General features: G+C 54.6%; 1 protein-coding gene across 1 annotated transcript; it reads right to left on the reverse strand.

Annotated features, from left to right (window-relative positions):
• Positions 1–1307: 1307 nt before the first annotated feature.
• LOC131579277 (cytochrome P450 26B1) lies at positions 1308–22175 on the reverse strand. The gene is made up of 6 exons (XM_058838958.1): positions 20996–22175; positions 18882–19106; positions 5648–5923; positions 4479–4634; positions 3058–3339; positions 1308–1730 (listed from the first exon to the last, which is right to left on the reverse strand). The coding sequence occupies exons 1-6, from the start codon at positions 21197–21199 to the stop codon at positions 1338–1340; spliced, it is 1536 nt and encodes a 511-aa protein (XP_058694941.1). The 5' UTR covers positions 21200–22175; the 3' UTR covers positions 1308–1337.
• Between the last annotated feature and the right edge of the window lie 463 nt (positions 22176–22638).

The raw sequence follows: 22638 nt of genomic DNA on the forward strand, positions 1-22638 counted from the left end.
AGAGCTGTCCCGAGCCACGGAGGGATCTCCCCAGCTGGTGTTCAGCTCTGGTTTGAACCCAACACCTGCCCGGCTGCTCGGGAGGCTTTTGCTCCACGCCCTCCCAGCACAACCCCAAAATCTCCAACTCAACCCAGAAGCCTCTTGCATGCAAAAAACCAAAATAAAATACCCCACTCCCCCCAGCAAACAGAAGGCAAGATACCTCTCGGTGGCTGCTGGCTCGTGCTGGAGAGGCTCTGGAATTCTTCTGGGATGCGGGCTGGAAGCTGACATGGAGCCCTCTCCTTCCTGCTGAGCTCTCCCGTTGCCAAAAAACCCCAAACACGAGACAAACAAACGCGCGCGTTAATTCGAGAGATCACCTTTAATGCGAATGCCTCTGGCAGGAGCTGCCCCGGTGCCCTCGGAGCCGTACTGGGGCTCGGGGGCTGGTGCCAGCACCTTGAGGGGACAGCAAAGGCACCGAAATGTCCCCAAATCCTTTGGGGTGCCTTTGCCCAGGGCTGGGTGGAGGGGGGTGCTCACAGGCCGTGTAGCAGCAGCAGGAAACTCAACGAGAGAAAAAAAAAAGGGGCATCCCCCTCTCCCCAGAGCCCCAAAACATCTTGGAAAATGCAAATCTGCCTCTCCTGAGGCCTCGGGGATCACAAGACACCACAGGAGGGGTTTTTTTTGGGAAGCAAAACGACCCCTCCTCCTCTCCAGCCTGCCCCGGCACCAGCGGGAGAGGGGCTGGGAATGGGCAGCCTTGTCTCCCCCCAGCCAAGGAAAGGCTCCAACGCTCCAGGACAAACAACACAACCAAACAAATGAAAAAAAAAAACAAAAAACAAAACCAAAAAAAAAAAACCACCTCAAAAAACATAAAAACACTGTTATCACCAGCTAATTTAACACTGTTAAAAAAAAAAAGGTCAGAGGTCACCCCAGAGCTGCCCCGGGACACCAGACCTCAGATCCTCGGCTGATTCCCAAGCCTTTCCCGCAGTCGGGCCTTCTCCTCCTGGCAGCAGAAGTGTTTTATAGATATTTATATATATATATTTATAATATTTAGATACTGTGTATGGTCAGCCATCCCAGCTCGACTCGGCTTTTGTGGATCTTCCTCCTTCCCAACAAAACAGGACGAGGCCGCCCCGACCTTCTCCGTGTCCCGCGGGAAGAGCAAAACGCTTCCGGCAGCTTCCCTGCTGGAAAAGCAGTCCCGATGCGGAGGTGAGCGCCGTGGAGAAGCTCCTCATCCCTCTCTCCTCCCCTCCTGTCCATCCCCTCGCCCCCACCCCACCCCTGCATCCCCCGGCCGCCCGTCCCTGGTGCCACCGGCGCGGGCTCTACACGGTGGCCCCCAGCATGGCGTCTGTGCCCGTCAGGATCTCGTTCTGGTTGGAATCCAGTCCGAAGAATTTGACCTTGAGTCCGTCAACCGGGTGGACCACGGGCACCAGGGTGATTTTGGGGAAAGTCCTGGTGGCGAGCTCGAAGCGGCTGGTGCTGGCCAGCTCGATGGCCAGAGCCTTGAGGAAAAGCTTGGCCAGGTGCTTCCCCAGACAGGTCCGTACGCCTCCTCCGAAGGGGAGGTAGTGGAACCTGCCGTCCTTGTCTTCGCTCCGGCCCTGCCCGAAGCGGTCGGGATCGAAGACGTCCACGTCCTTGAAGACGGGAGCGGTGTCGTGGGTGTCCCGGATGCTGTACATCACGCTCCAGCCCTTGGGGATTTGGAAACCCTGCGGAGAGGTGGGAAGGGGTGGAGAGAAGGGCAGAGTGGGTCAATCCTGCTGGAGAGGGAGAGGGAGCAGGGGGACAAGATAAAGGAATTCTGTTTCCACGGAATAGTGGAATGGTTGGGGTGGGGAGGGACCCTAAACTCATCCTGTCCCCGTGGCAGGGACATCTTCCACTGCCCCAGGGTGCTCCAAGCCCCATCCAACCTTGGACACTTCCAGGGATGTGGCATCCACAATTTCTGGGCAATCCGTGCCAGGCCACCCTCACAGTTTTCCTTGCTTATTCCTATTTCTCTTGGGTTTATCCCTCAAGCGTGATGCAGATTTTAGAGGAAAACCAGACAGCACAGCACAAAGAGATGCGAATCCTGGCTTTATTCCTCCCTCTATCCCAAGGATTCGTGGGATGCTCCATCCATTTGTTTGCTTTGTGGTCACTGGCAGCAGCTGCCTACCAGGAACCCCGTGGTGCTGAGCAGGGGAAGCAGCTTCTCCCGTGCCGTGCCCCACACATCTGCCAGCCCTTCCCGGAGCATCCCAGAGGATCCCAGAGGATCCCACAGCATCCCACACCCCGCTGCCTGTCAGCACCACACACCCAACACCCACGTCGGGGCCCGGGCGATGAGAAATGGGGTGGATTTATCATCCCCTGAGCACTTTAAAAGGTCTCTGACTCAAACCGCTGCATTAGGAGGATTTACAGTGACAAGGCAGCTCCTGAGATTTTGTTTTGCTGGGAGGAAATTCCAGCCACGGTGGTGACTAATCCGCCTGTCATCCGGCAGCCTGGAGATGCCCTTTGCCGTAAACCTTTCCCCTGTCACACCCCGGCTCAGAATTTGGCGTCACTGTCACGAGCTGGGCTTTGAAGCAGCACACCCGTCTGCTCTTTGGCAGCTCCAGTGCATCCCTTGCTCCACGTCGCATCACTGCTGGATCTGGAGCAAATCCCATGGCCAGAATCACAGAATTAATTAGGCTGGAAAAGCCTTTGAGGTCGTCAAGTCCAAGCTGTGGCTTCACACCACCTCGTCCACTGAACGGTGGCACCGAGTGCCACATCCAGGCCTAAAGCCCTCTGGGGATGGTGACTCCACCACCCCACTGGGCACCCCATTCCAACTCCCAGCCGCTCTTTCTGGGAAGAATTTTTCCCTGAATATCCAACCTAAACTTCCTGGTTCAGCTTAAGGCTGCATCCCTTTGTCCTGCCACCGCCTGACTCAATTAGTCCGGACTCGGTTTATCCCTGTGGAGGTCTCCTCTAAGCCAGACTCAAGCAAGCTGGGCCGTTTTGGGGAGCTCGGGGTGCAGCACTACTCACGTCCAGCTCGAAGGTCTGCAGCACGGTGCGGTACCCTCCGGAGATGGGGGTGAAGAGCCGGAGCACCTCCTTGATGACGCAGTCGAGGTACTGGAGGCCGTTGATGTTGTCCAGGCGCAGAGAGCCCTCGCAGATGCAGCCGTTGTGGAGGATCCCTTTGCTCCGCAGCTCCTCCCGCAGCTTCTCCAGCACCCGCGGGTGTTTGAGGAGCTGCATGATCAGGGAGGTGCTGGCGCTGGCCGTGGTGGCGTAGGCGGCGAAGATGAGCTCCAGGGTGCCGTCCTGGGGGACAGGAGAAGAGCCAGGGTGAGAGGCAGGGCTGGGATGGAGGGGCCACCAGCCCCAGCACGTCAAGGTGCCGGGGGGTGTTCTTCTCCCAAAAAGCTTTCCAGCCTGGCCTCGGAATCATGGAATGCTTTGGGTTGGATGGAAGTTAAAGATCTCCTTGTTCCAAGCCTAGGGACACCTCCCGCTATCCCAGGTTTCTCCAAGCTCTGTCCAACCTCGCCATGGACACTCCCAGGTGTGGAGCAGCCACAGCTTCTCCCCAGAAGAGCTGCTCCAAAAATTTAAGATCCAAAGGGGCCAAGTGACCTGAGGAAGGATCACATTCCAAAGCTGGGAGAGGGGAAAATGGAATTTGGCCTACAAAGGGAGATGTTGGAGGGGGTTGGATTCTCCTGGGTGATTTCCCACCCACCAGGAGGGATGAGGGAAATCCGGGCAGAGTTTGTGTCCATTGTTAACGGCCTTGGACACTTCCCGGGATGGGCCAGCCACAGCTTGGTCACGTTTAACTGGAAGATCACTCCTTGGACAGCCACCACAAGGAGCTTCACACAGAACCTCCGAGGAAAACACCCAGGAGATGTCTCCTGGCGTGCTGTGACCCAGCTGTGGATAAGAACCCGCTGAAAGGCCCCTGGAGGAGCAAAGGAGGCGCCAGGAAAGGTGGAAGGGTCAAGGGATGTAGCTGATCCAGACTTCCCTCATGAACAGGGAGGTTCAGATTGGATATCAGGAAAATTTTATTTCCTGGAATAGGGGCCAAGGGTTGGAAGAGGCTGTTTGGGACAGTGATGGAGTTGCCATCCCTGAAAGCGTTTGAAAACCGAGCGGATGTGGGATTTTTCTGGTATGGTTTGGTGGGGATGGAGGTTGGACTTGATGATCTTGGAGGCCTTTTCCAAGCTTAATGATTCCATGGAATGCTCTGTAGAAAAGGCTGGGCATGACCAGCAAATAAATGAAGCAACTGGTTTGGATTCAGGACCCACCAACACATCGTGGTCCCCCATCTCTCACTGCTCATCTCAGGTCTGCCCCAAAAATTCCTCCTTGGAGCATCCCAAACTTTTCCGTTCGGGAAGGCCCCACCCTGAGCAGAACAATGGCAAGGTGGTCCCAGGGCAGAGCTTTACCTTCAGCTCCTGCATGGTCAGCTCCTTGCCGTGCTCCTTCCCGCTCTCGATCAGGATGTCCAGGGCGTCGGCGTAGTCCTTGCCCTGCGTGTTCTGCAGCTTCTCCTGGATGGCTTTTTCCAGCCCCTTCTGCAGCGTCTCCCGGGCCCGGATTCCCTGTGGAGCAGGAAGCCGTCAGACCCCACCACCAGCAGAGCTCTGCCCATCCCAGGAGCTGCAGACGTGCTCGGGACAGGTCCAAACCATAAAAGCAGAGGCTCAAAGAGGGGCGTGAAGATGTTGGAGGTGTCCCCTGGGCAGGAGGAGTAAAGCCGGAGTGGGGGAGATCACAGGCGGAGTAATCAACACCTAGGTGTAAATGACGGGTCTGGGCTGGGAGCCCCTGTCCGGCACCGGTTCACAGCCCCCGGCTCCTCCTGGGATGTATGGAAATCCCTGGGAAAAATTGTCTCACAAAGGAAAGCCCATTCATCCCAAAGAATCCTCTTCCCGAGCAATTTGATCACCTGGTCCCAGTAAAGCAATTCCTACGGGAATGCAGCTGCTCCGGACAAACCTGCTGCTGGGAATGATTCCGGACTCCGAGGGGTTGGAATCATTCCCATGGGCAGGTAGCAATAAAAAAGATTTGCAGGGATATCACAGAAATACATTTTGACCCCTCGTATTTCTGTTATCAAAATTCCCCATGGAAAAGAAGACGATTTTATGTCTATTTTTTGTTATGTGTTCATTTTGCATCGTTCATCAAAAAAACCTGGAATACTCCAGGAATTAGGAGGGACTGCTTTAATTTTGGGAATTACAAGGATCTGTAATTACAAGGATCTGTTCTTGGAATTACAAGGACCTGTTTCACTCTGAGGACAGGAGGGAATTAAAAGGAGAAGGGTCCCACAAAATAAAAAAGCACAGGAAAATTGCCAAACGAGGGAAAATATGAATTGAATCTGGGCAAATCCTGACTATTTTCTGTTATCAAACCACTCCAATCACCAAGGAAAGGATTTTCCTCCGTCTTCTCCACTAAATCAGGAATGGTGGCCCAAAATGGCCTAATCGAGGTCAGAGGATGAGAAATCCCAGCGAGAACCGGGAAAGGTGCTGATTAACCACCGCCCATTAATTAATTGGTGCTATCAGGGCAGAGAACCCAACCCAAATCTCACCCTCCTGTAGCCGCTGAAGGGCAGATCCACGGGCAAGGAGAAGACGTTCTCCACGAACTGCTGGTAGACCTCGAAGAGGCGGCCGAGCTCCTCGTCCGGGATGCGGAAGCCCAGCAGGACGCGGATGGCCATGCGGAAGGTGAGCTTCTGCGCCTCGTGGTACACGTTGATGGACTCGGGGTTGCTGCTCCAGGCCCGCAGGGTGTCCTTGATCACCAGCTGGATCTTGGGGAGATAACTCTCCAGAGCCTCATGGCTGAAAATCTTGGAGAAAACCTACAAGGAACAACAAGGAGGGGTTTTTTTTCCACGGCCCCGACACACTTGGCCTTCTCCAAGGTCACCATGTGTCCTACGGGGAGTTGTCACCATTCCCAACTCTTCATCCAGAATCACCAATTCCTAAAAAAGCTGCCAGAAACACCGGCTCCTCCCGAGATTCCCACCACGACCGTCACAAAGAGTAACGGAGAAAACCTGGGATGGGAGGAATTCCTTCATCCCACGTGTGGCAGGAGGGACAGAGCCGGCTTTCCACGTCCACTGGATCTCAGGTTCATCCCATGGTTTGGATGGAACTAATTCACCTTTTCCACAGGGATTCTCCAGTGTCCAAGACAGACAAACACCATGGGAAAACACAACTCTCCCAATGGGAAGCACCGACAATTCCTCGCACCTTTTTTTTTTTTTCGCCTTTTTTTTTTTTTTTTAATGGATGTAAAATGAAGCAAAATAATTATTTTGGAGCCTTTAGGATCTCTGTGGAATCTGGCTGAACTCCGACAGGGGTTCAAGCGGGGAAGAGCCGCTGCACGTACGCAGAGGCCACGATCGCCCTCGGCTCATTTCCTTGGGAAACCAGGGAAAAAAAAAAAAATTCCTGATGTCAGCAGCCAGCGTTAATTTAAGCTCTGCGAGTAAACAGTGAGCAGGACTGGGCCTCCCCAGGTCCCCCACGCTAACGGCTCCTTACTCCAATTTTTTTCCTCCAATTTGGGCCCGGGCCCGCTCGTGGAGCTCAGCAATGCCAGGAATGTCCCTTCCCGGCACAGCAGCGCTTTCATTCGGCATTCCCGCCGTATCCCTCCCCGAGAAAGGGGGGAAAGTGCTGTTTGTTTATTTTTTATTAACCTACACACACGCACGGGGCAGGACGCACACGCACCGCAGGCCTCCAGGAAAATCCAATTAAAGCAGGATTCCAAGGAGGGAGCCGCGCGCCGGAGCCTCCACCGGTGGCCGCTTCCCGGCGGGAATGGAGGCGAGGTGGGGGGCTGCCAAGTTATCAACCCACCGAGAGGAGCGAAATCAAAGCCGCCCCCTCTTTTCCATGAGCGCCGGGCTCGCCGGAGCTGTAAATGTGAGAATTTCCTCCGCAGTCAGCACTCCAAGGGAAAGGTAATATTTTCCTGGCTGCGACCCCTCATTGCTAATGCCCGGCGTTCCCTGGGAGTTTGTTTGGTGAAAAAACACCCCTGTCCCCTCGCAGCTCCGGGCAGGAGGCTCCGGAGGCTCCACAAGAGCTGCTTCACGACGCCCCAGGTTGAGCCCCGAGTCAAGCTCGGCACACGGCGGAGCTCCGCGTGGAAATGCCGGGATGGAGAGGGTGGATAGGGAAGAGAAGATCAGCCTGGGGACAGGGAGCCATCCCTGGATGGCTGCAGGGAGCCGAGGATGAATGAATGAGAGGAGGAATCAATGAATGAATGAATGAACAGCAGGGAGCGGCCAGGCCATGGGCCCGCCTGTATCCACAGCCGCTTTGGAGCCTGGAAAGGCAGCGACCTTCAGGCATTTTCTGCTGGAAAAAGCGGCTGCTCGGGCAGGAAAAGCTGGAGGGGGTAAAGCCGAGACCCTCAGCTGCGTGGGGAAGGTGGGAAGGGAGCGGGGAAGGTGGGAAGGGAGCGGGGAAGGGATGGTTCCTTCGTCCCTGAGCAGGACTCTGGGGTTTGATGCAGAGCCAGGATCCACGAGATCTTCCACAGGGATGGAACAGGACCACCAAAGGGACACTGCTGTCTCCCCATCCTGCTCTCACCTGCCCTTCGTCCATGCTGAGGAGCTCCGAACAAGGACAAAGGCTCCCAGTGAATGTCCTGAAACACTTCCCATGCCTCAGTTTCCCCCCGCTGGAAGGAGGGCCAATGAGGGGACAACCTCTGCTTTAGGAGCACGGGGTCACATCCCTGCTTGGAGCCACCATCCCAACTGAGGTGGCCTTTGGGGGCTCCTGGCCTAGTCCTTCCCACAGGAGAAGCACTTGGGGTCCCCCTGAAGTAAGGACACAATCCCAGATGTGCCTCTGGCCCCAGAACAGCTGCTGTGGTGTGGGGGGCCGGATCCACACCCCTGGATCAAGCCAGGCTCCCAAAAGGAAAGATCCTGTCCTAAGGATTGCCCTGAACAGGCTTGGGGATCCTTTGGAAGAGAAAACCGAACCCCTGTGGGATCAACGCAGACCTGCCCAGCCGGACAAGGGGGAGCATTAAGCTCTGGGGGGTGAGGGGGAATTTTTTTTTTTCCTTTCCTCTGCAATTTTCGGAGCTCTCCTGGTGCCAGGAGGCTCCTCCAGCTGGCTGCTCCCTGGAGCTCCCAACCACGTCCCGAGCCCCGGCCGCGCTGCTCCGTCCCGGCCGCCGCCGCCGCCGCGCTCGCACCACCTAATCCCACATGTCAGCAGATCCTTCCCCGGCCAGACACAAGTCTGGATCCCCTTCCAGTCACCTCCAGTTCAACCCTGCATCTTTCCAGTTGATTAAAAAGGAGGAGAAGGCAGCCAACTTTCCCCGATGAACCCCGGCGCGTTCCTAGCCTAAAATTCCTGCGCCCTCTAGTGAAGTCGAGCCGAGCGGCTCGGCTGCTCCAGGAGTGAATCCAGGCAAAGCTGAGGAGAATCAAGGCAAAAAAAAATAAAAAATAAAAAAAAATAAATAAAAAAAAAAGTTGTTCCAGGGCTGCCAAGAGGCAAAATCATCTCTAAGCTCAGCTTTGTTAACCCTGAGATGCCACAGCCCGGCTCTGGTGTCACCCAGCCACAAGGGCTCACAACAGTGCCGGGACTTTTTGGGGATGCTGGGAAGAGCCCCCAGTTTTTCCATGTTGGGATATGTCCCAAAAGAGCCAAATCTGGGGATTTGCTCGATCCAAGGGCGTCCATTTCCACTGCACACCCACAGCGACGGAGACCCCACCACCCAGCGAGCCTGGCTGGAACCTGGGAACTCCACCTCACATGGAAAAAGGATATTTAGGGATTCCTGGTTTTCCAAAGGCAGAAAATGTCTTCCCAGTGCCTCAGCTCCGTGTGACAGCAAAGTGCCCCCAGTCCCATCCTTAAACCACAGCCAAGGAGAGGGAATTTGAGGGAATTCTGTGAGCTCCAGCAGTGATTCCATGCATGGGACCACGTTTTCCATGGCTTTCTCCTTCCCACTCCAAGCACCAGCACCAATCCCTGCCTTTTGCCATCCATGATCTGCAGGCCCCTCGCTCCCACCTGGCACATCCTCCCAAAAGAGGGAACGGAGCTTTCCGTTCCTCCCTTCCAGGAGGAAAACTTAAATTTTGGGATCAGCCACCTGCATCCCATCCAGCCTAGAGCCGCTGGCCTGACCAGAGTGAGGCGGGATGAGCCTGGAAAAGTTTTCAGGAACCAATTTGGCACCTGCCGGAGGTTTGGCCGACAGGACACGTCAGGAATCACCCAAAGCAACATCTCAGCCTGGATTCGTCCTAATTCTTCCCACATTTCCAAAGACCAGGCTGTGTTTGTCCCAGCCCTTCCCCATCACCACATTGTCCTGGATGTCTGTCTGCCCCTCTCCAGAGCCCATTCCCAAGCTCCAGCAGGCTTGTGAACCGGGATATTTCTGGAGGAGATCCATGGGCAAGAGGCCACCTGGTACTGGGAGTATGAACAAAGGGAAAACACAGCAAAAAACGTTGGAAAGACACCACAAAGGGAAAGAAAACTCAGAAAAATCCCACTCCTGCCCAGACACTCTGGGATCTGTTTATAAAAGGTTTGGCCTTTGCACACAGCAAAGAACTGATTCCTTTGCTCCCCTTTTTTCTCTGGGAAATGGAGCGCGTGGAAGGCTCCATCCTGGAGGAATCCAGGCTCTCGTGAATGCTCCAGCCTCCAACTGGAGGCTGGGAACGGGAGCTGGAGCCTCCAGGTTAAAAGGAATGATGCGCCTTTGCCAAAGGCAAAATTTCAATTTGCATCGAAATTCGAAAGATTCTCAGAAAAACCTGCTGGAAAAAGTGAAAGGATCATTTCAGATCCTTGGGTCATGTCATGATGCCCCTCTGAGGGTTGTCCCTGCCAATGATTTTTCCATGTTTAAAAAAAATAAGGATTATGAGAAACTCCAGCATTTCCAGTCAAGTTCAGAATAAAATTAAGACCAAGATCTGCATTTGCCCACAACTCAAAAATCTCCACGTTCAAGAAACTTTCCTACAAATCCCCAACATGGCATGGTAGATTTTGATCCCGAATCCTTTAAGATCTTGTTTTCAATCCCAAATTCTCCAATGCCTCGTTTTCAGTCCTAAACCCTTTAAGGCCTTTCTTTTTATCCCAAATTTTCCAAGGCCTTGCTTTCCATCCCAAACCCTTTAAGGCCTTGCCTTGCTTTCCATCCCAAATCCTTTAAGGCTGAGGTTAAAGGGACTGTGGGGGAGAGCCACGACCAAGCAGGACCTGCCTCAGCAACCCCTCTGCAAAACTGCCTCAGTCTCCCAAAAATCCCACCCCCAGCAAAATTCCATCAAGAAATTTCAGCTTCTCAGCCAAATTTATGGGGATACCATAAAGGCACTGGGATTCATCGGCTCTGGAATGCTGCTCCAAGTGTCCTCTCCACGTTTATTTATGGAGAAAAAGGGGAATAAAATTCAAATTATGCGCCTCAAGGAGGGAGAACATCCATGGATGTCACGGCAAAGAAATGGGAGCTGTGTCCTGAGAAAAGGGATCGGAAAGGTGGGATCAGCTGGCCAGGATCCAGCTGGGATCCCTGCGGATGGAGCCTTTGTGGGGAAGGAGAATCCCACAAACCCACCAGGCATGGTGGAAGCTCTCATTCCTCGGGGAATTATGGAATGGTTTGGGTTGGAAGAGACCTTGAAGACCATCGAATTCCAGCCCTTGGGATGGGCTGGACATGAGAGTTTCCCTGGAGGTAAGGGTTGAAGAGCTTTCCCAGTGGAAGTGAAATATTAGGGGTAAAATCCCAGTTTTTATGGATGCGATGTATTTTCCTGGAGCAGAGAGAGAGGACAAAAGGGAAGGATCCCTATGGATTTAAGTTACCCAGAGCGGGGACTCTCCTAGACACAAAGCCAGACTTAAAAAAAAACAACCAGTCCTCAGTCCTGCCAAGAATTCCAGAAACTGGGAACAGAGCAGAGCAAGAGGTGGCCACATTCAGGAGGGGATGAGCGGGAAATTCCCGATCCATGGTGCAGCCACTTCATCCCAAAGGAGTAGAAACACCTTCCAGAGCATGCAGGCTCTCGTGGCAGGAATAAGGGAAAAAATCTTGGAAAAGGGATTCCTCCAAGGAAATCCTGAGGATCGCAAGGGATGAGCAAACGCCTGAGGAGCTCCTGCAGACCAGGTGAGGATTTAAAGCTCCTCCAGCCAGGAGGTGACAGGGGCTGAGATGACCCCACAGGGTGATCCCAACTGAAGGCCACCCTGTAAGGAGAAGGAAGCTGGAGAACCGGCAGCTGAGAGATATTCCATGGAAAAAATTCCACCTGGGAAGTGGCGGAGAGCTCCGTTACCACCAGAGGGACAAGTGGGATGTTACAAACCACAGTGAAGGAAGTTCCTTGAGCTGCTTGGAAGGATGGAGGAGGATGGATGGAAAATACAAAAGGATCACGATGCGGGATGGGTGCTGACTCCCTGACATCCCCGGGATTTGCTCCTCATCCCTCTGGAAGTGGAGTCTGGATTGCAGCTCCACCCAGCTCAGAGCATTGCTGACCAAGGAGGGGCTTCACCTTCTCTGTGCCTCCCAGGACACCCAAAAACTCCCACCCTGGATGGCCCAGGAAGGTGGAAAATCCAACTTTAGGGTATCCCACAGCCACAATCCTGCTCCGCCAGCACAGCAGGCTCAGAGCTCGGGGAAGTTTTGGGCACTGTGAAATCCCACCAAATTTATGCTTTAGCCAGGAGCTCCTCCATTTGGCTTTTTTTTTTTTTTTAATCCCTTGGAATTACTCTGGATTTACACCCCTGGAGATGACAGCACTGCTTGGTGTAAAGTCAAGGAGCCAACCCAGCCCAGGAATTCTTTCCCCAGAACGGGAGCAGGAGCCGTTCTCCATCCATGAAAGGTTTTTCCTGCTCCAGAGGCTTTTGCCCATGTATTGAGACTCCCAGGGCTCAGAGAAGAGGCTGGAGCTGATGGCAGCTGAAACTCAGCCTATCTGATATCATTTTGGGAGCTGGCTCTGATGGATTGGGATGATTTCTTTTCCACCACGGGCACACGGAATAGGCTGGGAGGGTTGGATAGACATGAAAAGAAATATCCTAAAAACCCTAAAAAAATCCCCAACCTCTTAACAACCTCTGCCCAGGTTTTTTTGTAGGAAAAGGTCCATTCCTGCCACCTCCCATCCCTTCTTCCTCCTGCAGCCCTCTCCCCCATCCCAATCCGGATCCTTCCCTCCCCCCCAGCCCAGCCCACAGCAGCTGGTTTATATTTGGCTGTAAATTTATGGCCCCTTTTGTGTTCTTAATGCCCTCTCCAACGATATGAAAGCCTTGGACCTTTCCACTCGGTGCTAATGAGCTCAACACTTGTGTGCCTCGGAGGCAGAGCGTTAATTGTGGTGTGTTAATGAGCGATGGAGCTTTGGACCCCGAGACAAACCAGGGCCGGCGGCTCCCTGCTCCCTCCTGGAATCTCTGGATGTCTCCCCGGCAATCCCATGGATTGCTTTGATTTTATTCCATCTTTGCTTCTTTTTTTCTTTTGTGCTGTGTCTATTTTGGGATGGCTCGGCTGGAGCACGAGTCTGGCACTCTCCTGCCAAGCTGGATGATCCCGAGGAAAGTCTGATCCCACCTTTCCCGTGAGGAACCTGCACTGGGAATCTCCTTCCTGGCCCTGGGTGCTGCTCAGACTTGACCTAAACGCTAAAGGCCGTGTCCTGGTCATTTCCAATTCCCATTTCCTTCCCCACCAGGATCCCTTGCAGGCAGCTGAATTCCAGCTTCCTGCTGGAATTAAATCCCAGAAAAGCAGAGACTGCAGTATCCCTAAGACCAGGATTGTTTTGCCCTCATTTCAGCTCCTTTCAATGCTGGGGTGGAAATGGGAATTGAAGAGGACGACAAGGATCGGATGGGACAAGGATGGAGGGAAGAGCCAGGGTGGGACAGGGAATGGCAGAGGTGGCACCGCTGGGTGGCCAAAACAAGAGCGGGATGGGGAGACCTGAGCATGGAGCGGGAGCTGGAATGATCCCATCAGCCCTTCCCAGGAAACTCCAGCAGGAGCTCCAATCCCAAGGGATGACATTCATCCATCATGGGGTGGGGAGGGACAGGGATCTGCCACCAAAAACCTGGAGCAAAGACCCTGCTCAGCCACAGGGGTCACACCTGAGAGGAACCTGGAGGTGGTTCCAGGCAAAAATTCCACTGTGGAGCTCTGGCTCCAGCAGAGGTGGCCCAGATCCTTCTCCAACATCAACACAAACTCCGTGATCCAGCCTGGGCGGGATAAATATCCCAGAAAAGTGGGAGAGGAGTTCGGAGCTGTTTGTGTTTATCCCTTGTAGACTGCTCTGATCACCCAGCTCCGAGGCCAAGGCCGGAGCCAGCGCCACTCCATGGCGCAGGAATTTTCCCTGTTCCCAGCCCTCCATCCCTGCTCCAGGCTGACTCCAAACCCTCTCTATAACTGGAGAGTTCACTTCCCAAAACAGGGAGGTTTTCCTCAGTTTATAGGAATTTTCAGTGCCGGTGACATCTGCAATGGAGGCATTCCCGGGCACAGGAATTCCCTGTTCCCAGCCTTCCATCCTGGCCCCCATCCCTGCTCCAAGCTGATTCCATACCCTGGGATTCCCTCTCTGTAACCGGAGCGTTCATTTCCCAAAACAGGGGGGTTTCCTCCGATTTATCGGAATTTTGACAGGCTCCTGGAGGGGAAATCTGATAAATTTGGGATGGGAAAAAGCAGAGAGCTTCCATAGGGTTAGGATTGGGATCCTCCTGAGCACCTCCGGCATCCCAGAACCCTTTACCAACACCTACAGGATCAGCACTTCCAGATATTCTATGTGGAACGGGATAATGAATCCACAAAGATCCCAAAAAACAGCTGGAACAAGGGAAATGGGAAAGAGAGAAGAACTCAAACATCTCAATCATCCCACCCATCCCTGATCCCATCCAAGAGTCCTCCAGCTGATCCAGCAGCGAGAGCCGCTGATCCCGGAGTTCCGAGGAGCGAAAATTCCTTGGAAAGCTCCACCGAGCAGCTGATCCCTGGCAAGATCCCAGAACCCTCCTGCAAGAACATGTTGGGTTTGGAGCTCATCCTCACATCCCGGTGACAATCTGGAGACCACGGATCGCCTGCCAGGGAATGCTGGAAGAGGAGCTGCCGGTGCTGCTGGAAATAAACTCAGCTCCGTGGGGTTTTGGGAAGATGAGGGGGATTTATGGCCATGGACAAGAGCTGGAGATGATCCCGAATGGCTGGAAGGGCAGCAGAGGTGGGTTCCACGCTCGGTTTTTCCTCATTTTGGCCCAAAATCCTGCGCCAGGTGAGGAATTCCGCCTCAATTTCTGGCCAGATCAGGGAATTGAAAAGGAACAAGTGGAGGCTTGAGCTCCGAGATGAAGCAAAACTCAGAATCTGAGAGGTCACTGAATACCAGGAAACCCCGCAATGATTTAAACTGGATCATCATCCACCAAAAAGATTTCCCAGGAAATCCTCTCCCCACGGAGCTTCCAACTGCTCCAAATCTTCCAACAAACCTCTCAAGAGCAGCGCCCTCGCTGTGGAAATTGGGGGATTCTTTGGAAAATCCTGCCTTTTCCAAGATCTGTCCTTGGTTCCCTGGTGGGTCAAGAGGAGAACTCGGGCTTGGTTTAAGATTTAATCTCGGCCTAGGCCCAAATCCTTTCTCCTGAGAGCTCCCCGAGTTTCAGGGTGGGGAGAGTTGGGAGTCAGAGCCGAGGAGCAACAAAAATTCGGGATTAACGAGCTCCGAAGAGGCCGCACCTGCGGGAATGAGCCTTAATCTGTTCTTCAACATCTTGATAAGAGCGGAATGGTCGATTTTCACCCCGTTAGAGCCAGGCTCAGCTGTCTCCGTGCACAGTCGGGGGATGGGTTTTTAAGGAGAAGAGGATTCCCTAAATCGGGAGCAGCCCCGGGTGGCTGAGGTGGGAGGTGCTCAGCTCCCGAAAGCAGCGATTAGCAGGAGATGGAGTGAAGAAATCGGGATAAAACGCCGGAATTCCAGAGCTGAGCCCTCTGGACTCAATCTCGAGCTGATGAAAGGGAAAACTTAAAAAAAGAATTAACTCCTCAAATATCCCGGATTCCGGGAAAAGAGTTTGTGGGAGCTCAAAGAGCACCGAGGAGTGGGAGAAGGAGCCGGGGTCATCCTGGGACAGGGTTTTGTTGGAATACCTGAGCTCGGGAGGCTTTTGGCCACCCCTGATGCAAGAATTAGGATTTAGGAGTTAATTGGGATTTAGGAATGAATTAGGAATGAGGATCCTCGCCACCTTGGACTCACGAGGGATGCCAAAAGTCATGGAATTATGGAATGGCTTGAGTTGGAAGGGACCTTGAAGATCACCCACTTCCTGTCACAGCCAGGGACAGCTCCCACTGTCCCAGGGTGCTCCAAATCCCATCCCAGCCTGGCCCTGGACATTCCCAGAAATCCAGGGGCAGCCACAGCAAATCTGGGAATTCCAGCCTCCCAGGGAACAAATCCTTCCTAACACCCCACACCTAATGAGGATGCAAAAAGGATTTTGAGGAGCACAGTGGAGATCTTTAGGACTCAGAATATGCCAAAAGCTTTGGGTTTCAGTGTTTAGGGTTGGCTACGTGGTTTTTCCCAGCAGGAAAAAACCGGGAGTGAGAACACCGGGAAGAGCCGCGGAGGAGAGAGGAAACCTGTGCCGGGTTTGTGCCGCTGACATCGCTCCTGGCAGAGCTGGGAGTGCCCAGCCTGGCCATGCTGCCAACCCCAAACCCACCAGGATCCCACAGAGGTCACGGCCTCCCTTTTCCATGACCCCATAACCCACGCTCTGCTGCGCCCGCTCCTGAGGCCAGAATTCCGTGGTTTTATCTAGGCCATGGCAAGTGAGGGCCGCTTTAGATGAGGAAAAAATAATCCAGAGGTGCAGGAAGGTGAAAGGAGCAGGGAATGGGCACCTTCAGATCTCTGCCTGATCCCACTTAACCCTCCCTGGAATGGGGACGGGGAATAAACCCTCCTTGGATTGGATTGGGAATAAACTCTCCCTGGACAGGGAATAAACCATCTCTGGATCAGGAATAAACCCTCCCTGGGCAGGGAATAAAACATCCCTGGATTGGGAATAAACCCTCCCTGGACAGGGAATAAACCATCCCTGGATCAGGAATAAGCCCTCCCTGGACAGGGAATAAACCATCCTTGGATTGGGAATAAACCATCCTTGGATTGGGAATAAAACATCCCTGGATTGGGAATAAACCGTCCCTGGATTGGGAATAAACCGTCCCTGGATTGGGAATAAACCGTCCCTGGATTGGGAATAAACCATCCCTGGATTGGGAATAAACCATCCCTGGATTGGGAATAAACCATCCCTGGACAGGGAATAAACCATCCCTGGACAGGGAATAAACCATCCCTGGATTGGGAATAAAACATCCTTGGATTGGGAATAAACCATCCCTGGACAGGGAATAAACGGGAGCCAAAGCTGCTGCCGCCGAGGAAAACGCATCATTCCCGAACCCCTGCACCTCTCCTGCCATCAATTCTCCTCCTGGACGGAGGCAGCTCCATCACCGTTCCCCTTGGTTGGAAAAATATCTCCATTTTTAAGGAAAAAAACCCAAACTGGAGACCTGAGCTGGTGCTGGTTCGGGACAGGGACAGACACAATTTTTTTTTTTTGTGGTGTCACTCCTAAAAATCGTGACTAATGGGTGTCATGTGCTGTTTGTTTTCGCCTCCTCTCCCCCAGGAGAAAAGAGGGAAGGAATTTTTGGAGGTTTGGAAGGGATTTTACAGCCTCCAAAATAGGAAACGCTGCTGGAGCAGGGAGCTGGCCTCGGGGCAGGGATGGGGACGGCCTCGTGTCCCCGGCAGTGTCACCAGCGCTGTCCTCGCACCGCAGAGGTGGGGGGAGGACACCCCACCCTTGATCCTAAATCATTCCCAGCCCAGATCCAGCTGGGAAAGAGCCCGAGTCACGGAGGATGAGGGGTGACAGCCACCACTGCCACCAGCCCTGCAGCAGGGGGGACACGGGGACAGTCCCCACCTCTGCCCGGCACCCCCAAACCAGCCTGGGGCTCTGGGTGGGGCTGTCACCTCAGGGAGGCAGAAAAGGGGCTCAGCACCCCCAAACCAGGCTGATCTGGGGGGCTCAGCACCCCCAAACCAGCCTGGGGCTCTGGGTGGGGGTGACTGTCACCTCAGGGGGGCACAAAAGGGGCTCAGCACCCCCAAACCAGGCTGATCTGGGGGGCTCAGCACCCACAAACCAGGCTGATCTGGGGGGCTCAGCACCCACAAACAAGACTGGGGCTCTGGGTGGGGGTGACTGTCACCTCAGGGGGGCACAAAAGGGGCTCAGCACCCCCAAACCAGGCTGATCTGGGGGGGTTCAGAGTCCCCAAACCAGCCTGGGGCTCTGGGTGGGGGTGACTGTCACCTCAGGGGGGCACAAAAGCGGCTCAGCACCCTAAAACCAGGCTGATCTGGGGGGCTCAGCACCCCCAAACCAGGCTGATCTGGGGGGCTCAGCACCCACAAACCAGGCTGATCTGGGGGTTCTGGGCCCCCAAACCAGGCTGATCTGGGAGTGTCACCTTAGGGGGTCACAAAAGGGGCTCAGTACCCCAAAATCAGGCTGATCTGGGGGGGTTCAGAGTCCCCAAACCAGCCTGGGGCTCTGGGTGGGGGTGACTGTCACCACAGGGGGTCACAAAAGGGGCTCAGTACCCCCAAACCAGGCTGATCTGGGGGGCTCTGAGCCTCCAAACCAGGCTGATCTGGGGGGCTCAGCACCCACAAACCAGGCTGATCTGGGGGTTCTGAGCCCCCAAACCAAGCTGATCTGGGGGTGTCACTTCAGGGGGGCACAAAAGTGGCTCAGCACCCCCAAACCAGGCTGATCTGGGGGTGTCACCTTAGGGGGTCACAAAAGGGGCTCAGCACCCCCAAACCAGGCTGATCTGGGGGTGTCACCTTAGGGGGTCACAAAAGGGGCTCAGTACCCCCAAACCAGGCTGATCTGGGGGGCTCAGCGCCCACGAATCAGGCTGATCTGGGGGGCTCTGAGCCTCCAAACCAGGCTGATCTGGGGGGCTCTGAGCCCCCAAACCAGGCTGATCTGGGGGTGTCACTTCAGGGGGGCACAAAAGGGGCTCAGCACCCCCCTCCCAACCACCGCTTCACCCCAGACCCCGCATCCCAAATTCCCTGAAATCCCAGGAAGTTCTCAGCACCACCCCCTCCAAGAGGAACCCCTCGGGCTGTCCCTGCAGCGGGGGGAAGGTGACAATCCGTGGGGCCACCCCTGTCACGCGTGTCCCCATCCCGGGGGGCATTTTCCTCCGACCCCACCCTGAAATTCCTCAAGGGAAGTGAAATCCCCCACGGTCCGGGGGAAGGAGATTTTAAAAAAAGGAAATAAAGGAGATAAACGGGGGGGGGAAAAAAAAAAGCGGAATAAAAGGAAAGAGGTGGGGAGGGGAAAGGAAATAAAGGAGATTTTAAAAAAGAGCGGAATAAAAGGAAAGAGAGGGGCGAAAAGGGGAATAAAGGGGGGAAAAAGCAGAATAAAAGGAAAGAGGAGCGGGGGAAAAGGAAATAAAGGGAAAAAGGGGAAAAAAACGGAATAAAAGGAGAGATGCGCGGGGAAAAAGGAAATAAAGGGGGGGAAAAAAGGGGAAAAAAGCGGAATAAAAGGAAAGCGGGGGGGCCAAGCGGGGACACCGACCTTCCTCTTGTGGCGGTGGATGTCGCCGATGGAGTTGGCCACGGTGTTGGGGCCCAGCAGCATCCGCGTGCTCCGCGGCCACTCGGTGCTCACCAGGTGGTGCTCCCCCATCAAGATCTTGCGCACGTTCTCCGCTCCCGTCACCCGCACCAGCGGCCGCCCCAGCAAGTGCGTCTTGAACACGTTCCCGTACTTCTCCCGCCGCGAGGATTGGAAGCAGGAGCCCTGCGGGGGTGGGATGGCCTCGGGTTTGATTCGGGGTTTTACCCCCCCAAGGCAGCTCGGAATTGGGGAGCGGGGTGGGATTTTTTTTTGGGGGGGGGGGGCAGAGTTTTGGGCTGGCCGCGTGTCCCGCAGAGCGCCGGGGGTGGCTTCCTTCCTTCCCCCCCTTCCTCCTCCTCCTCCTCCTCCTCCTCCTTTTTACTTCTCCCTTTACCTCCCGTGCCACTTTTAAACATTTTCCTACTTTTTCTTATTTCTCCCCCCCTTTTTTTCCTCGCTCCTTCACACCCTCCCCCCTTTTCCCCCCTCGCTTTTTTGTCTCTTTTTTTCCCCCCCTTTCCCCCCTCCCTCCCTCCTCGCTCCCGGCTGATTTTGCTCGAAGGAGGCAGCGCTTTGCTTTAAGTAAATCTCCAGATTTCAGGGACTTTAATAACTTTCCCACATGCTCCAGGGGCTTTTGTCGGCGGAGAGCAATAGCGGGGGGGGTCCCCCCAAAAAAAAAACCCCTGGCGAGCGGGGAGAGGCGCTGCGAGCGCCGCGGCCGCGCCGCCGGGCTGGGAGCGCGGGTGTTTATTTTGAAACAAAAGCGCGGTTGTGAGGTTCAGATGTTCAGGTGACCCTGTTTCTTGATCTGCGTAAATATAATTAAAGTCCTTTTTGTGGCATTAATAAAGAGTTATTTGTACACCATTTCCAGGGCAGCACAAAGAGCACCTTTATGCGGCACAAGTTGCGAATGGAGTCCAATTTATACAAAATTTTTGTATTTTTAGCCCTGGACTCTGTTTGGACGGAGCCTGTGGAAAAGCGAGAACCCTTTTCTGGTCCCCCTGTAAAAATCTGATAAATTTCTTTAAAAAATAAAGCCCTATTGAGAGCGTGCCGTTAACCCCTTCGGCGCCGGGCGGCCGAGCGGGGCCGCCGTGGCGGGGCTTCCCCGGCGGTGGCGGCGGCGGGGGGAGGACACCGGGGGACGCCGCCGCTGTCCCCGCCGGGACCTGGCTGTCCTGCCCCGCCGCCGGCTGCTGCAGCGAAGGGCGGCAGCATCCTCGGTTGATTACTGTAATTAATTTTTTTTTTTTAATTTTTTAATTTTTTTTTTTTTTTTTTTGCTGCTGGGAGGAGAGAAGGGGAAACCCTGGCGCGGCTTCGCCTCGGGGCTTCCCTCCCGGGGATGCTGCGAGCCCCGGGGTGCCCCGAGCTCCCTCCCCCCACCCCCGCCTCTCCTCCTCTCGTATTTTTCCCCTTTCGCCCGCATTTTTTGGCAGCCGCCCCTCGCCCCGCGGTGCGGGGGGATCCCGCTCCGCCCGCCGCTGTCGGGCGTTTAGCGAGGTTAATCCCGGGTTAATCTCCCCATTACCTCGGCGGGTTTCCCCCGCCGCGGGAGCCGCGCCGGGAGCGGCCCCAGGAGCGGGGAAGGAAGGGCCGGGACGGAGCCGCGGCTCGGGGGGGACGCGAGCGGCGGAGCCCCCGCATCCACCCCGGGCCGCCTCCGCCCGCGGCCCCGGCGCTGCGGGTTTCGGCTTTTGGCAAGAAGCGAGGCCGAGGAGAGGAGGAGAAGGAGGAGGAGGAGGAGGAGAAGGGGGTTGGCAGCCCAGGGGCGATGCCGAGCCCGGGCAGCCCCCGCCGGGAGAGCCCAGCCCGGCCGCGCTCCCTCGGTGCTCCCCCGGCTCCGGCTCTCCCTCCCCAAGCTCGCCGAGAAGCCGCATGATGCAATCGGAAGGAAAAGAAGAGCGGGGAGTGAAAAAAAAAACCAAAAAAACAATAAAAAATAAAGCCAGAAAAAGCCTTAAAAACACCCTTAAAAAAAAAAAATTTAAAAAAAAAAAAAAAACAGCAAAAAACCGCGGTCCCAACCCAGCTTCCAGCGAGGAGCAGGGAATCCTCCTTACCTGCAGGAGCCAGTGGAAGGTCTCTCCGATTAAAGGGAATCCCATGGAGCCTTTGGGGATTGGTAGCTTGCAGGTTTTGTCGCGGGTGGCAGCCCAGCGGAGCTGCCACAGCTGTTGGGACACGGCCAGCAGCAAAGTCAGTGACACCAAGCACGCGGCGAGGGTAGCCAGTGCCGAGACGAGATCAAAACTTGCAAAAAGCATATTTGGAAAGAAGGGAGGAGGAGGAGGGTGGGGAGAGAACACAGCCCCTTGACAGGCACCACACTCGCACCCACACACACGCGCGGAGAGACGGCGAGTGCGGAGCGCCCGCTCGGAGCTGCTTGGGGGGTCCTGGGGCGAGGGGGGCCCCGGCTCGCCCCCCTCTGCGCCGGCAGGTTGGGGAAAGAGCGAAGGGAAAAAGGAGGAAAATTTAAAAAAAAAAATAAAAAAATAAAAAATTTAAAAATTAAAAATGTTAGGTGGTGAGGGGAAAAGAGCCGCTCTCGCTGAGCCCCTCGCTGCGAAGTTTGGGTTTGTTTGGGGTAAACCTGCCGGAGTGACACGGAGAAAAAGCACCGGGCGCGCACGGAAAGAGAGGGGGATTTAAAAATAAAGAGGGAAAGCAGCGCCCCCCCCTCTCCCCCCCAAAAAAATTGGGGTGGGGGTGAGTGAGGAGGGGAAAAAGGCGAGGGTGAAAATGAGCGAAAAATGAATAAAAAATAATAATAATTTAAAAAAGAAGAAAAATGAAAGAAAAAAAGAAAAAAAACCTCTGGAGTGGCGGATTAAAAAAAAAAAAAAGACCCCAAAAAGTCCAACTGCAGATGCTCTGGCTCTCGCTCGCTTGCGAGGCAAAGCCACACACACCAGAAGGAAAAGGAGGGGAAAAATAATAAAAAAGGAGAAAAGAATAAAAAAGAAAAGGGTGAGGGGGGGAAAGGTAAAAAGAAGAGGAGGAAAAAAAAAAAAGGTAATAAAAAGGAGCGAGATTTTTAAAAAAAAAGTTCAAAAAATCTGAAAATAATTCAGCCACGAGCTGGAGAGATGGAAGAATTAAATAGCTGTATATATGTATCTACACACACGCAGCGAGCCGCTTCGGTTTATAGCTCTATCTCTACATATATATAAATATCTCCCTATAAATACAGATCTCTCGCGACGCCGCTTATTTGGGAGCCCCAGACTTTTCACCAGACTTCTGTAAGGAAGAGGAGAAAGGAGGAGGAAAGAAGAGGGGGAAGAAAAAAAAAAAAAAAAAAGGGAGAAAAAAAAAAAAAAAAAAAAGGGAGGCAGGGCTGCTGGGCAAAGCCCCTCTGCACTGTTCGCTTTGAGGCAAAAGAAAGTCAAATGTGTGTTTATATAGAGGCGGGGAAGCCGGGGCTGGGCCGGCCGCCAGCGCCGCTGCTCCCCCCGCGCCCCCACCCGCACTTCAGAGGCTCGGGGGGGCCGGGCCGGCCCGGGGGACGCGGCGCTGGAGCGTGCGAGCCCTGGCGCGGAGCCCGCGGCTCGGTCACGCCGCTCTGCTCGGCCTCATCCTCCTCCTCCTCCTCCTCTTTCTCCTCCTCCTCTCCTCCTCCTCCTCCTGCTGCTGCCGCTGCCGCTGCTCCTTCGCTGCCGCCGGCCTGCGGAGAGACGAGCGCGGCTCAGCCCTCGCC

This window comes from Poecile atricapillus, chromosome 4, assembly GCF_030490865.1.
Source record: "Poecile atricapillus isolate bPoeAtr1 chromosome 4, bPoeAtr1.hap1, whole genome shotgun sequence".
NCBI classification, from domain to species: Eukaryota; Metazoa; Chordata; class Aves; order Passeriformes; family Paridae; genus Poecile; species Poecile atricapillus.